The 14,238-nt window shown below is 32.3% G+C and overlaps 1 protein-coding gene across 2 annotated transcripts in view; it reads right to left on the bottom strand.

Annotated features, from left to right (window-relative positions):
* Positions 1–1,500: 1,500 nt before the first annotated feature.
* LOC123696516 (unconventional myosin IC) overlaps positions 1,501–14,238 on the bottom strand; it is a 58,118-nt gene continuing 45,380 nt past the window's right edge. For both annotated transcript variants that reach the window (XM_045642773.1, XM_045642775.1), the window contains exons 5-20: positions 13,165–13,556; positions 12,589–12,798; positions 11,866–12,128; positions 11,351–11,520; positions 10,120–10,274; positions 9,549–9,689; positions 8,978–9,119; positions 8,341–8,458; positions 7,516–7,629; positions 5,196–5,437; positions 4,466–4,735; positions 3,819–3,946; positions 3,008–3,226; positions 2,662–2,762; positions 2,269–2,371; positions 1,501–1,532 (exon numbers count right to left, since the gene is read on the bottom strand). In XM_045642773.1, the coding sequence (XP_045498729.1) occupies positions 1,515–1,532; positions 2,269–2,371; positions 2,662–2,762; positions 3,008–3,226; positions 3,819–3,946; positions 4,466–4,735; positions 5,196–5,437; positions 7,516–7,629; positions 8,341–8,458; positions 8,978–9,119; positions 9,549–9,689; positions 10,120–10,274; positions 11,351–11,520; positions 11,866–12,128; positions 12,589–12,798; positions 13,165–13,556 (2,786 nt within the window). In that variant the 3' untranslated portion in view covers positions 1,501–1,514. The remainder of the gene's footprint in view (positions 1,533–2,268; positions 2,372–2,661; positions 2,763–3,007; positions 3,227–3,818; positions 3,947–4,465; positions 4,736–5,195; positions 5,438–7,515; positions 7,630–8,340; positions 8,459–8,977; positions 9,120–9,548; positions 9,690–10,119; positions 10,275–11,350; positions 11,521–11,865; positions 12,129–12,588; positions 12,799–13,164; positions 13,557–14,238) is intronic.

The following is a 14,238-nucleotide window of genomic DNA, read 5'->3' on the forward strand; positions in this document are numbered from 1 at the left end:
CATTGAATGAATGAATAAAATTTAATCAATGTAAACAACATAACTGAAAGGGGTCATTGGTCTGTTGATAAGAAATTGAATAGGCTTCTGAGTAATAAACATACTAAACCATTGTGATGGGTTCATTGAACGAACATGTTGTATAACAACTAAGTATGTTATTTCCGTAGTAGTTATCACAGATTAGTAAATATGTAGTTACCTACTATGAATACATTGAATGCATAGAAAATGTACTGGCTCCTATTACTCAAGGCCCCAGACTCACTCTGGGTCGCAATAGTAGTTTATTAAAATAATATTTAGCATGTCACAAGAGGAGGGTAAATAAATACACAAACGATTTTTTCCATACTTATTTATTTTATAAAAATGACTACCATGATTTACAATAAGGCACATATTCGCCTAAATAATACTATGGCCAATTTTCACATATTCTACAAGAAACTACTTACTTTCACATTGATTTGCGTGTAAATAATAATTTTTCTATCTTGTATAAAAATGGTAGTCTACATTTCATTCTTATAGGCACCTTTGATTCAGCTTACAGCAGAAATTCATAAGGAAATGTGTCAATTAATATATTTTGTTCCTATACATTTTAAATAAATCTATCCACATTTGATTTAATATAAAACAACATGTTTATGTTATAATATTTAAGTATGATTCTTATTTTGAAGCCAAACTTTATTTATCGACTTGCCTTTACCATTCTGATGATAAGGAAATGAGAGATGGTTTTGGTATAATATGTTTTGGACGTGAAAAGTAAAAACGATAAATTATATCCCAGTCGCATAAATGCAGCTTGGCTTCAATTATTACTTTGAACATGTAGTCACTCTATATATAAATATACCTCTAAATTCTCACTGTAAATCTCAACTAAAATCTAAGTACGTTTATATATATTATTTTATTCAAAACGTATTGAAATTACGTGAAAATTTCGCTAATTAGAGCAAATGTGTTTAATTTTGGCGCCAATATTTTTGTCGATTGTCGAATTGTCAAATGTCAAACGATAATAATGTTGCCTTCTTCTGTAATTGCAAACTAATAAATTAATAATTTATTTATTTATTATTGCATGGTTTCTTTTTTTCGTAAATCGACACATTTCGCTCATGTGGAAAAATCTTATGGCATTTAAACTAAGTACTTTGTACGAAAACGTGTACTTATGTATAAAATAATATAAAATTACGCAAGTGCTTATAAGTACATAATATAATAAAACATTTTAATTTTAAATTAAATAACGTCATGTTTAAAAAGCTGTAACATCTGTTATTAGTTTATTACAAATGGAAGATAATTTTTACTTTTTGTCATGATTTTTAAAATATTTTTATTTAATTACGGCAAAGTAATGCCGTTTGATAAGACTTCTTCTTATGACTAGTAATAAATTATAGATAATAACAATAAAAAATGGTAATAGCAATAGAATGTTTCGATGTCGTCACATTATCTCACTGCCTTTTAAAGTTTTAAATACTGGTTTAGGGAGTCGCAGCCACCTGGAATAAAAGAAAAAGATTAGATTAGATACATATTATTTTATACGTTTATAGGCCTACGTGCTTTCAAGGAATGTATGCGAGTACGAGCGTGTACGAGCATTGTATATCCATACTAATATTATAAATGCTAAAGTAACTCTGTCTGTCTGTCTGTTACTCAATCACGCTTTAACTACTGAATCAATTTGCATGAAATTTGGTATAGAGATATTTTGATACCCGAGAAAGGACTTAGGCTACTTTTTACCCCGGGAAAGAGGATAGGTTTTATCCCGGGAATCCCACGGGATCGGGAACTATGCGGGTTTTTCTTTGACTGCGCGGGCAAAGCTGCGGGAGGAAAGCTAGTTTTATATAAACCTACGCATAAAAGCATAATGTTTCTTTTGAAATGATTATCACTATATCATATTATCTTTTAGTTATTTTGTTTTTGTGTACTTTATAGTGTTATATTCGAAACTGCAACTAAGGGCAACAATGGAAGTATGGAGTTTCTTACTGGTTCTTCTACATAGATACTGCTTTCCGAATCGGTGGTAAATGTTAAACATATGTTATAACGATTCAAAAGTGCTTCTAGAGGAAGTCATAATGACTATATACAAATGGTTGAGTTCAAATATATCTGTTCTAATTCTTTTGCGCATTCTTGTACTGTATGTGTATTGTTTATCACTTAAATCAGTTTTTATTCATAATTTATATAATTTTTGCGTAAGGTAATACTTACAACAAGCAAGTTCCCGCTCTTAGCGCGTTGTATGGCGGGCTGCGGGCCGTGCGTCACTTCGATGGTGCCGCCTTGCTTGCCGTTCACTAGGTTGTGGGCTATGCTGCAATGGATAAACAAAAAATGATTAATAAAATTAGTTGTGTGTTCTATTTGTTATTGCTTTAAGTATATTTTATCTATCTATGTAACAGTATATATTTTTGTTTCGTTTGTTCACTTAAGTATCAAATAAATAAAGTTTCATATGCATATGCTGGTTTGTTGGCAAAAACAATTACTGTTAGTCTTTCAAAGTTTGTAGGTACTCAATGTCAAAAAAACTTTGTTGATTGGTTACTTTGATTTTATATAATTTAATTAATATTCCTTGTAATAATTGGCAACACTTACGTCCTAGTGTCAACGATTTCAATCAGTTCCGGTTTCTTGGTGTAGTCTGTGACGATCGTCAGAGCTTCGATCACGTGCGACACCGAAATAATGAGATCTCCCTGAAATACATTAACAAATTAATACAATATACCTAAATAAAAATATATTTTTTAAATAAAATTAGTATGTAGTTCTTCTAACTTACTCCCAAATAAATAAATAAAATATGAAAGCGTTTATTTTATTAAATGATTTCACTATATAACGGCGAAATGGGTTTTTATAATTTTGTCAATCAATTTAAATTATTATAGTCGATAAAACCAATATTTCAAACTACCCTAATTAATTTCAATACGCTTACCTTATCCTTCTTCAGCTCTTGCGGTATCTTAATCAAAATGAGTCCATCCGTTTCGTTGGTGACGACTACCCTCAATTTGTCCAACGGCAGACGATGTTTCAGTTTGTATGTTTTTCGACCAGATGCATCCAATACATATAATGCTTTATCAGAAGCAAGTAACGCCCGTTCACGAGGCTTGTATCCGCGACGATCGTACTTGACCGCTTCGCAGGAGTACTGAAATATTGTTCAAATATTATGTTTATTTACGTTTTCAGTGAGTTTCACAGTTTTAGTTAGTTATAGAAATTTAGTTAGTGTTACAGTTCGAGTTAGTGTAACAGGTCGAGTTAGTGTTACCGTTTGAGTTAGTGTTACAGGTCGAGTTAGTGTTACCGTTTGAGTTAGTGTTACAGGTCGAGTTAGTGTTACCGTTTGAGTTAGTATTACTGTTTGAGTTAGTATTACTGTTTGAGTTAGTGTTACCGTTTGAGTTAGTATTACTGTTTGAGTTAGTGTTACCGTTTGAGTTAATATTACTGTTTGAGTTAGTATTACAGTTTGAGTTAGTGTTACTGTTTGAGTTAATGTTGTAATATTGTTCGTTACATGTAACGAACTCGAACTAACTGTAACTAACTGTTACACTTTGGGCTTGTTAAAACTTGAATTACTGTTTTAGTTCGAGTTATCGTCACAGATTGAGTTGTAGTACAGTTTGAGTTTGTTTACACATTGTTAACATTTGAATAAGTTTAAAGTTTAAATTATAAAGAAATAAAACGTTTATAAATTATTAAATTAGTGTTATTTTGTTAAAATTACTCACAATAAGCTGTTCGCCAGTAGGCCAAGAAGGTGAGGCCATGAAAGTATCCCGCAGTACACGATGTTCAGCGGAAAGACGGTCTTCTACGAAGCGTTCGGCTACACTGCTTGGATAACTGTTCTTATTGCCTGTGGAATAAGGTGAAATTTAGTTTGAATATATTGAATATATGCATTTGTATATGTGTATATGGATTTGTATATAAAATGTTTAAATTATGATTTGATACGATTATTGATCTTATTGCCTGTAAAATAGGGTGCATTTTAGTTTGGAATGTCGTCATCTCAGCTTATAATTCTATAGCGTGAACTATTCCAAGTTATTGACCATTTATATCTCAGGCCCCGGAATCACAGACAGAAAATCTATTGTGACGTGGACCGATCGGGCCGCTCGGGGCTCAATGGGTTAAAAGAAATGAAAGAAGAAGAAATTATGGAACCAATCCCATTCAGTATCCCACCATTACTACCTGGCACTATTTAAGCTAATGTCTTTAACTTGAACCATGTGACTTTTGGCCATGTAGCTAAAATGAGGCCAATCCCACCCATTATCCCACTATCCCACCCAGACTCCCACTATCCCATTTCAAATCCCACCTCCCTAAAGCTGTCCTAGAACTTTCCTATCCTCATACTCACCCTTAAACATCTTCTCCGCCAGCACCTTCAGTTCAAACTGCTTCTTATCCGTCGCACTAAGTGCTAAACGGTACTTCCTAGCTAGATGGGCTCTGTGTAACCGCTGCAACTCTTGTGATGCGGTCACACAGGTCGCGGGGCAAGTGGGCCAGGAGAGATCGAGGAGTTTGGTCGGTAACATTGTGGCGAGGCGTTTGAGCCAGTGGACTTTAGCGATGGCGAGGAAACGACGGTTTTCGGGCGTTTCAGGACCGTTGCGGGTTATGAAACCTGGAATTTGATAAAGAAATTCATTAATGTGACGGTAATTTCAAATAATGCGTAGTAGCAAAATAAATTATTACATTATGTTAAAATTATGGTAATTTAGATACTGGGTTTATTAGAATTATTTTAAGAAACATTACAGGAAGATTTCTAAATATTTCATTGAAATTAAATGTCAGTTTTCAAAAATAACAAAAAAAAATGTAAATTTAATAGGCCTATATTTTGAAACTTTTCTCTAACTACTCAATGATTTACTGACCATTTCTGCAGTTCTTACTCTGAAATTACCTTTAATAAAAGCTCTGAAGACGTCAGCAGCCTTCCTTCTCCTCTCCCTAAGCCTCTGGGCCAGATATCTTCTGACCCATTTCTGTATATAATGATAGCAGATTCCCTCATCAGGAGGTACTGCTTTCTCTACCAATTTTACCAAGTTTTTTACTATTTTCTACTAAATTACCTTTGATAAAAGCTCTGATGACGTCAGCAGCCTTCCTCCTCCTCTCCCTGAGCCTCTGCGCCAGATATCTTCTAACCCATTTCTGTATAATAATAGCAGATTCCCTCATCTTGAGGTATTGTTTCCTCTGCCAGTATCCTCTCCATCGGCTTTGGATGATTGTTGCTATGTCGTTCTTCTTTATTTGGAACGCGTCTTCCGTTTCGAATAGGGTTTTAGGGAAGCGGATGAAGATTTTTGTACTGTGGAAAATTTGGGGTTAATTTAATTATTTTTGTGTATTTCTAATGTTAAGGGAATTAATAATGTTACGTATATATCCTTATTTATTATCGTTTTTTGTTTTTAAGAGTGTTTCATTCGGAATGCACTATGAGAGATTAATCTAATTTAATGTATTTTTTATAACAATATATGTATATTTACATTCATATTATAAGGTAAACGCAGCTATCAACGACCCATCGAAAATCTGAAGGTATTACCGACCTATAAAAGTAATTCGAAATTTAAACGTTTCCAGAACTATTCTAGCTATAGGTAGGCAAAGTTATACACGAATGTATTAATTGAGCATCGTATACTTTAACGTTAGAGTGAGTAACTGAGCAAAAAAGAGTTAAAATGCGTAAGTTGCTGCGGGGTAGCGTGGAAGCAGGACGTGTCGTACTGTTCCGTTGTTCCTTCGGGTAAGTACTGTGAGTATCTTTTTAAGACATTTACAAACAAATGACATCTATACTTTAATTTATATTACTAAATGTCAATGCATTTAAGTGTCAACTTTTCATTTCTTACAACATTTTATTAATAAAAAGTAATTTGAAACGATAAAACTTAAAATTAAAATGGGACGGTGTTAGCTTCACCAGTTTAAGTCGTGGCAGGTATCAACGACCCGTAAGTCGGCAATGGCAGCAACGTAACTTTTTGTTTTATTTTCTTTTATGTTATTATATCACACTAACACAAGTGGTCTTATGGACCAGTTTAAATCTAAGCTATGAGTCTTCATAAAAATCTATTAGCGACTAAACTTTTTTGTCTAGTGTTGTGTCTTTTAGCGTTGTCAATTTATACAAAGTTATGATATTTTCGAGGATCCCTATCGAATAGTTACAGTAGTAAATCATTGTTTTTTTTTGTTTAAACAATATGCATTTGTTCATATTTTGTATGACATTAATCAATTATAATCTATTTTATAGTCTGATGGTCAAATGAATTAAAATAACCATTTTTTTATGGGTCGGTAATACAATTTAGGTTTATACTTACATACTTTAATACCGACCCATGTGGGTCGGCAATAGCAACTATAGGAAGCTATTACCGATCGAATATAGATTGTTTAGTTTCTCATCTACAAATTCAAATTCAAATTGCTTTATTTGCAGAATGTAGAATAAAGATGTTTGTATATACAGATAATATTGATCCTTAAACATTCCGCTCGTAATTGAGCGTGCAAATATATTTTTATTACTTTTATGACATAATAGGTGCCTATTAAAAATTATATTTTTTTTAGGTTCAATTAACATAAAACATATAATTAGGTATATTTTTTCCAGAAATATGGAGCCACGAAAGCGGCGAAAAGTATACAGTAAAACACAACTCGCCGAAGCAATCAATCAAATAGCATAACGAAATATCCTAGAGTTTGAAATCCTTAATTTAATATATGTACATATATTAATAGTATTATGTTGATTAATTTAAAAGTTTGTAATTATTTAGTTCATTACTAAAAAGTACTCATTTGTTTTATTAAAAATAACTACAATAAAAAAATACGAATATATTTGCATTTTTATTTCATTTTATTAAGATCGGTAATCATCATCATCACTAGCTTCTATACATTCCATTGCTGGAAAAAGGCTTCCTCTCACATACGATCGGGAATAGCTGCATAAAAATCGTTAATAGCTTCACAGCCGTTTTTATGGGTCGGTAATAGCAACAATCGACTAAGTCACATTGTAAATTATTTTTTACAAGATAATCCTTTATTAGAATGTATTTGCTTCAATAAATACATTTTTTATACATAACACTAGCATATAAAATGAAATTATAAATCTTTAGAAGAACCAGTATACTTAAAAAATATGGTTGATTTTGAAATTGCCTTAGAGGGGTCGTTAATACCTGCGTTTACCCTACTCAATAATAACATTTTCTTTTACTGCTACTATTGCGGTTACTGTTTCATTAATTGTTGATTTTTTGGCTTCTCCTGTATTGCAACATTTAATCATATATTCATTAAACTAAATTTTTTCTCTATTTCAACTAGTTTTCTTATACTCACTTGCCCATACGATAATCTTCTCTTTGGTATTGAAGTGCTTCAACCAACTTCTGTACTCCATCACGCGCTGGTCCACGGTAGTTCGGCCATGTTTCTTTGCTTAGGCACTTGTAACTGAAATAATAACATTTTTTTATAAATATTAGTCAAATATGTAACTGTTCTCTATTTGTCGTTTTAAATTAAAAAAAATATAGCACACATTGAACTTTTTTTCAGATATAGGATTCATCAGAGTCAAGTAAGTTACCTTCCATCATACACAAAAGCCAAAAGTGAAACTTATCACCATAACAATAACTCAAAAATGTACCTTACTTCCTTAGCAATAAAATACATTTTACCTTCCTATATAATATATATTATAGTCAAAAATCACTAAAAATAAACCTTACCGTCATACCAATAAGAGTCAAGTTACCTTCCTATATACATAAAACCCATTCAACAATGAACCTTACCAGCGTAACAATAAGAGTTCAATTACCATCATACATACACAAAAACCAGTCAAAAATGCACCTTACCAACATTCAAGTTACTTTTCGACTTTCATGCATACGAAAAAAATACCCAAAAATGTACCTTACCACTATAACAATAAGTCTTCTATTATTATTTAACATTACACAAAAATTTATCAAAAATAGACCTTATTTCCATATCAATGAGAGTCAAGTTACCTTCCTACATATGCAAAACACGCAAAAACGAAACTTTAACCACTATATCAATAACAGTCAAGTTACCTTCCTACAAATAAAACATCCAAAAATAAGCTTTCCATTCAAAAATGATCCCTATTCCCATAGCAATAAGACTCACCGTTCAAGGAAAGCTTCATAAGTCCGTCTGTACGCGAAGCCGGCGCGCCGCACACGTAAGTTCTCCATTAGACCGAGGTATTTCACTTGGTGGGAAACGAGCTTGTCGTCGAATTGCACTGGAAATATAAAAAAAATAGTATTTTAATATAATTTAATATTAATTTAGATGGAAAAATGTCATTTTTTTTAAATACCCAAATTTTTTTTAATTCATCTTACGCGTTATTCACGTAATTAAATTAAATAATACATAGGATGTACTAATGTATTTTATTCATGAAGAAGTCGACCACGATATAGTTTTAATAAGTTATATTTAAGAGCGTAATAAAAAAAAACTTAGAACAAAAAAAAACTTAAAAAAATATTTTGAGATGTGACTAAAATTTCATGTACCTACTTAGTTATAGAAGGTAAAATATACATAACTAGTATACCGCCCGCGGCCTCACCCGCTTTGTCTCAAACCTAATAAATTAAATCACTCAATCTATTAAAAAAACCGCATCAAAATCTGTTCCGTAGTTTTAAAGATTTAAGCATACAAAGGGACATAGGGACAGAAAAAGCGACTTTGTTTTATACTATGTAGTGATATAATAAATAATGAATAATGATGATGAATTCTAACTTACTTGGCATTTTGAAGTCATTCGGCTTGATGCACCTAATGTAGGAAGGTTCCTTGCTACTTAGAATCTTGATAAGTTCGTTGAGAGAGATCTTGAACTGTGTGATCGCGGTCTCGGGACGTTTCTTGCTCGAGAGGTTTAGTGCCTGAATAGTTAGAAAAATATTATTAATTTTCACCCTCAATTACCAATGAAAATATGAATATAATGTTCTGTTTCAACCATTAGAAAGTATACTGAGAATAAATAAATAAATAAATAAAGATCGCCGGTGATTTATAGGTCTTCAGTTCCAGATTTAAAAAAAACGGCTATCAATTAAAATTTGAATCTTGTGAATCAAATGGAAAAGGCGTAAAATATTATAAATAGATTAAATTTATGAATTATCGTTGTAAGTTTCGTAAGTCTTACTGACGAAAGAAGCTAAAAACTCGGCTTCGTCAGTTTTTAAGATAGACCTAATCTAATTTGTAAATTTAAAAATTAATTCGCATCTGTGTGTAAGAAATTATCATCTTAATTTTAAGATACTCTCGAGGTTTTTTCAGAATAATATTACTTAAAAAAATACCTTAAAGCAAGTCCCAAGAGTGGTATTACCACACGCCGCCATAAGCCCTTGCAAGTCTCGGAACAGTAAGTCGTTGTTTTTCTCCAAAAACGTGTTCACGTTGTATGTCACTTCACCAGCGTAATGGACGAGACAGAATTCCTGATGAGATTAAATTTAGATTTTAATAGGTATAATATGACACTATTTTAATAGAGTGTATTAAAAAAAATGTTAAGATGCATCTTTTTTTCAGAAGTCGAACGGAAATTTCTGTGTACTTAACTAATTATGCATTGTGTTGTGCATTTATTGAATTTTTATTGAGTATAAGTGCTACCTCATACATTTAAATAAAGTAATATGATTTTAAGCAAGTTACTTTTCACTAATTCATTCTGGTCCAAAGATGGAACCTTGTGCAACCCCAAAACATTCATCTATTGACTGATAGATAATATTAACATTTTAAGTTACAATATATACTAGGAAGAAAAGTATTGAATATTACCTTGATTAATTATTTCAAAATAGCATACATTGTCTATATGAATTAACATATTAAATGTGCACTTAATCAAACGCTACTCACATCTCTGCCCATAAGTTTTTGCGTTTTAACATCGACCTTCCTGTGTGACTTGTAATGCGCATGGCCGTCAAGTTTCTGGCTTAGCTTCTCCAGGAAACTGAGGTCTGATGCGTCTCCTGGACGCAGACACTCGTCGTCCAATATTGAAATAATACCTGCAGATATAAAATGTATGTTTGTAAAACCTATATACATATATGTACATATAGTATATAAAAATCATTGTCATACTATTCTATCACATTGTAATAAAAAAAAATTAAGTTTTCTTCTGTTACTGTTTCAATGTCAAATTAAAATAAGTTCATCAGACAGTAAATAGTCGATTAACTGTAAAAAAAATCAGTATTTTAAAATGTTCTGCAACTTACAGTTAATGATAAGCTGTATAAGGAGAGTACAGTTAACTGTCGGATGGAATAAACTTTTCTTAGGGCCGATTTTTCAATGCCCAGATAAACAGTCTAATAACTACCCCTCGAATAGATTTATTCAATTGCTTATTTAACTCATAACGGCTCGCCTATTTTTCAATCGTGATTTATTTGATGAATAACTATCTGACCAAATATTTCCATATTGGCAGCTCTGCTCTTGGAGTGGCGAAACAAACATATTAAATTAGTCAGGTTAGAGCGGGATAGAGTCAACTTGCAATATGTCAACAACCGTCACTAAGACTCACGTCAGGAGTGCATTTTAAGTTTATCTTGTGTTCTATGATTGTTGATTATTGTTTTGATTCGAGTAAAGAGTTTTGATTAAATTTGTGTTAAAATTTATATATTTTACGATGGAAACAACATAAAGGCAGCGTCCGGCAAATTTTCAATGGCATGATCATCAGTAGGTACTATCAAAAACATCAATTTCAATATGATTTTAATTGATAATTATTTTATAGAAAGAGGCTTTATTGTAAAAATTCTACGCTCTATGTTATTACATACGAAAATATCCCAAATTTGACGCGTCAGTTGTCAACTCAAACGTCTAATCGTCGAATAGCACGCTATCTGGCCGTTGGAGCAGCAGATAGATTTATTCCTCAAATAACGTAGTTATTCGATAGATAAGTCCTATTCGTCTATTGAAAAATTGAATATTTTGTTAACTGAAGAATAAAGTCTATCTAGCTGTTTATCTGGGCATTGAAAAATCGGCCCTTATTTAAGTTGACTTATTCGATTTAATTCCCAAAGTCAAAAAGTAAAAATTACATCACAATTACCTTGATGTCTAGCTTCAATAAGATCACAGATAACAATATTATTGAAGTACTCCACGGGCTCCCACTCTATACCCTCACGGAGATATTCCTCTTGTTCCTGCTTCAATGTCAACTGGATGAACAACTGCTGCAGCTTTTCGTTACAGAAGTTGATGCAGAACTGCTCGAAACTAGGGAAAAATCATATTAGAATATCGGTAATTCATAAAAAGGTGTGGTTCGTTTCTGATATGTTTTGTATGGATTTTCTGTTATTTAAAATGATAAATAAAGGTAAAAAACGAAATTTATTTAAGTACGTCAAAAAAGATTTAAATAGGCTATCATGGATCGTCAGCAAGTGTGAAAAATTTTATAAATATATCTAATGGGGTAGTCGTTAGCTGAAAGAATTGAAATAATTTTAATTAAGTTCAACAGTTTTAGTTAAAGTGAAAGATCATCGGAAGACTTTGTGAACTTCGTTATGTGGATAAAAAACAAAAGTAAGCTTTATAGCCTAAATTTCACCTTACCTATTTTTCGGGAAGATTTCAAATCCATAGATATCCAGAATGCCCATAACAGACGAATTAGGCTCTTTATCCCTAGGTGCTAGAGAAGAATTAAGCCTAGAGACCAGCCAACTAAAGTGCTTCTCATATATGGCTTTGGCTAAAGCATCTCTAGCGTATTGCGCTTGTTCCAAATCTAATGGAGTGTTGACCACATCACCACGGGCGTCTATTGTTCTGCTTGTGAGGGCTTCACGAAGTTTCGTTTGGTCTACTTTGAGGAGCTGTAAAGGGATTTTTAATTTGAAAAACAGATATTTATTAGAAGTATTGTTAATTAGTTCTAATTACTATTTTTTATTGATATAATAGAACAGAATAAGCTTAAGACAAGAACAAGGTAAGATAACGGTGAAGAATATGATGATGGCATTAAATTTAAGTTATGAAATGTTATGTTTAAAAAGTGTCATTGATGATTTGTTTACGGTAATTTATAATTTTTTGTACTTAAGATTATTTATCTTCAGTGATAGAAATAGACTTACGTATCTGCACTTTGCAGACGTATTATGAAATTAACAGTGAATTGAAAGTTTATTAACATATTTATATTATACAACACAGATATTATAACATTTTCCTATGCGTTAATTTGTTTTTCGTATGATTAACATTCAATCTACCAGTTGCCCCTATTCTATTATTTAAAAATTCCTCCTCATACAGGTTAAAAATACTCACACTAGCCACATTTCCACTATTCGCATCATGATTCAATATCTCAGCGTATCCCTTTTCATTCTGCACAAATTTCACATTACCGAGATGTAACACACTGGCAACAATCTCGAAGATTTCTTTTTGTTCTTCAGCAGATATTTCAATAACTTTCATTGCTTCTAGTACTGCTCTGAATTGTTCTGCGTCATTTAACTTTTGGGTGCCTGATACCTGAATCAGGAAAAAATGGGTTTTTGGATTAATATTTTATATGGAATAGGAAAAAGATATAAAAAACTGATATGTATTGGAAAAGTTGGATATCCACAAGAAAGGCAATTTAATTTGATCATATAACAGATACGTTTAATATAAAATGGGGGAAAATTTCAATTTGAAACAAGGAGATTCATTATTTTCTTGTGTTTGACTTTACGCGAGCATTGGCAACATTAGCAATTTACACAAAAATGTTTATATTAGTCACTATAGCATATTCAATATATTATCCATCATATAAACATTCTCAAAAGTCCCTATTATTACATAATGCAATATTAAATGCAAAATCTCTTCATTCATTTTTACGATACTTACAACATCCGTAGTATATTTATACATCTCCGGTCTGCCCTGTAGTTTCAACTGCTGTAACAACTCCGGACCGGCTCCAGCCAGCAACTGGTAGAAAATGTGGAAATTCCTCTCCCCAGACATCTGGCTCACAACCCTGGACTTTTCCAGGAGATAATTCAATATATGCCCTCCTTCTGGAGCACCTTCGTAATTAAACTGAATGTCCATATATTTTCCAAAACGACTGGAATTATCATTTCTATGGGTTTTAGCGTTTCCAAACGCTTCGAGCAAAGGATTGCTTTGAAGCAGTTTGTCTTTGACATTTTCCACGCTCTGTAAATGGTTCGTTCTGGCTGCTATGTATTCTAGAACTTTCTTTGATGCTTCCGTTTTGCCGGAACCGGATTCTCCTATAGAGTGAAATTAAAAATGTACCAGAAATTTTTTTCGCTCACTTTTAAGGTTCGTTAACACGCGGAAAAATTGGCAGATAATTTTCGTTGGTCAACTTTGGTCCAGGTAAGTATAATCTTTAAGAATAATCTTCTAATATATATAAATCTCGTGTTATGTTTGTCCTCAATGGACTCCTTAACCACTTAACCGATTATAATAAAATTCGCACACCATGTGCAGTTCGATCCAACTTGAGAGATAGGTTAATTTAAATCTCAAATCGTTTTAGAGAAAGCGGGCGAAGCCGCGGGCAGTAAGCTAGTATTTAATATTTTCTTGGTTTTTTTTTTACGATATTATTTTTGTATCTGAGTTTAAATACTGGATAGGTTTGTTAACCGTTAAAAATAGTCGTAGAAAAGCCCTACATTGTCATATTATTGTACAGATGAATAAATCTATACTAATATTATAAAGCTGAAGAGTTTGTTTGTTTGTTTGTTTGAACGCGCTAATCTCGGGAACTACTGGTCCGATTTGAAAAATTCTTTCGGTTTTAGATAGCCCATTTATCGAGGAACGTTATAGGCTATTTAGCATCACGCTACGGCCAACAGGAGTACGTGGGTGAAACCGCGCGGAGCAGCTAGTAGCTCATAAGAATTTATTAAGAGCAAGATCAGTTTCACAAACAAA

The sequence above is a fragment of the Colias croceus genome, chromosome 12, assembly GCF_905220415.1.
Source record: "Colias croceus chromosome 12, ilColCroc2.1".
In the NCBI taxonomy this organism is placed as follows: Eukaryota; Metazoa; Arthropoda; class Insecta; order Lepidoptera; family Pieridae; genus Colias; species Colias croceus.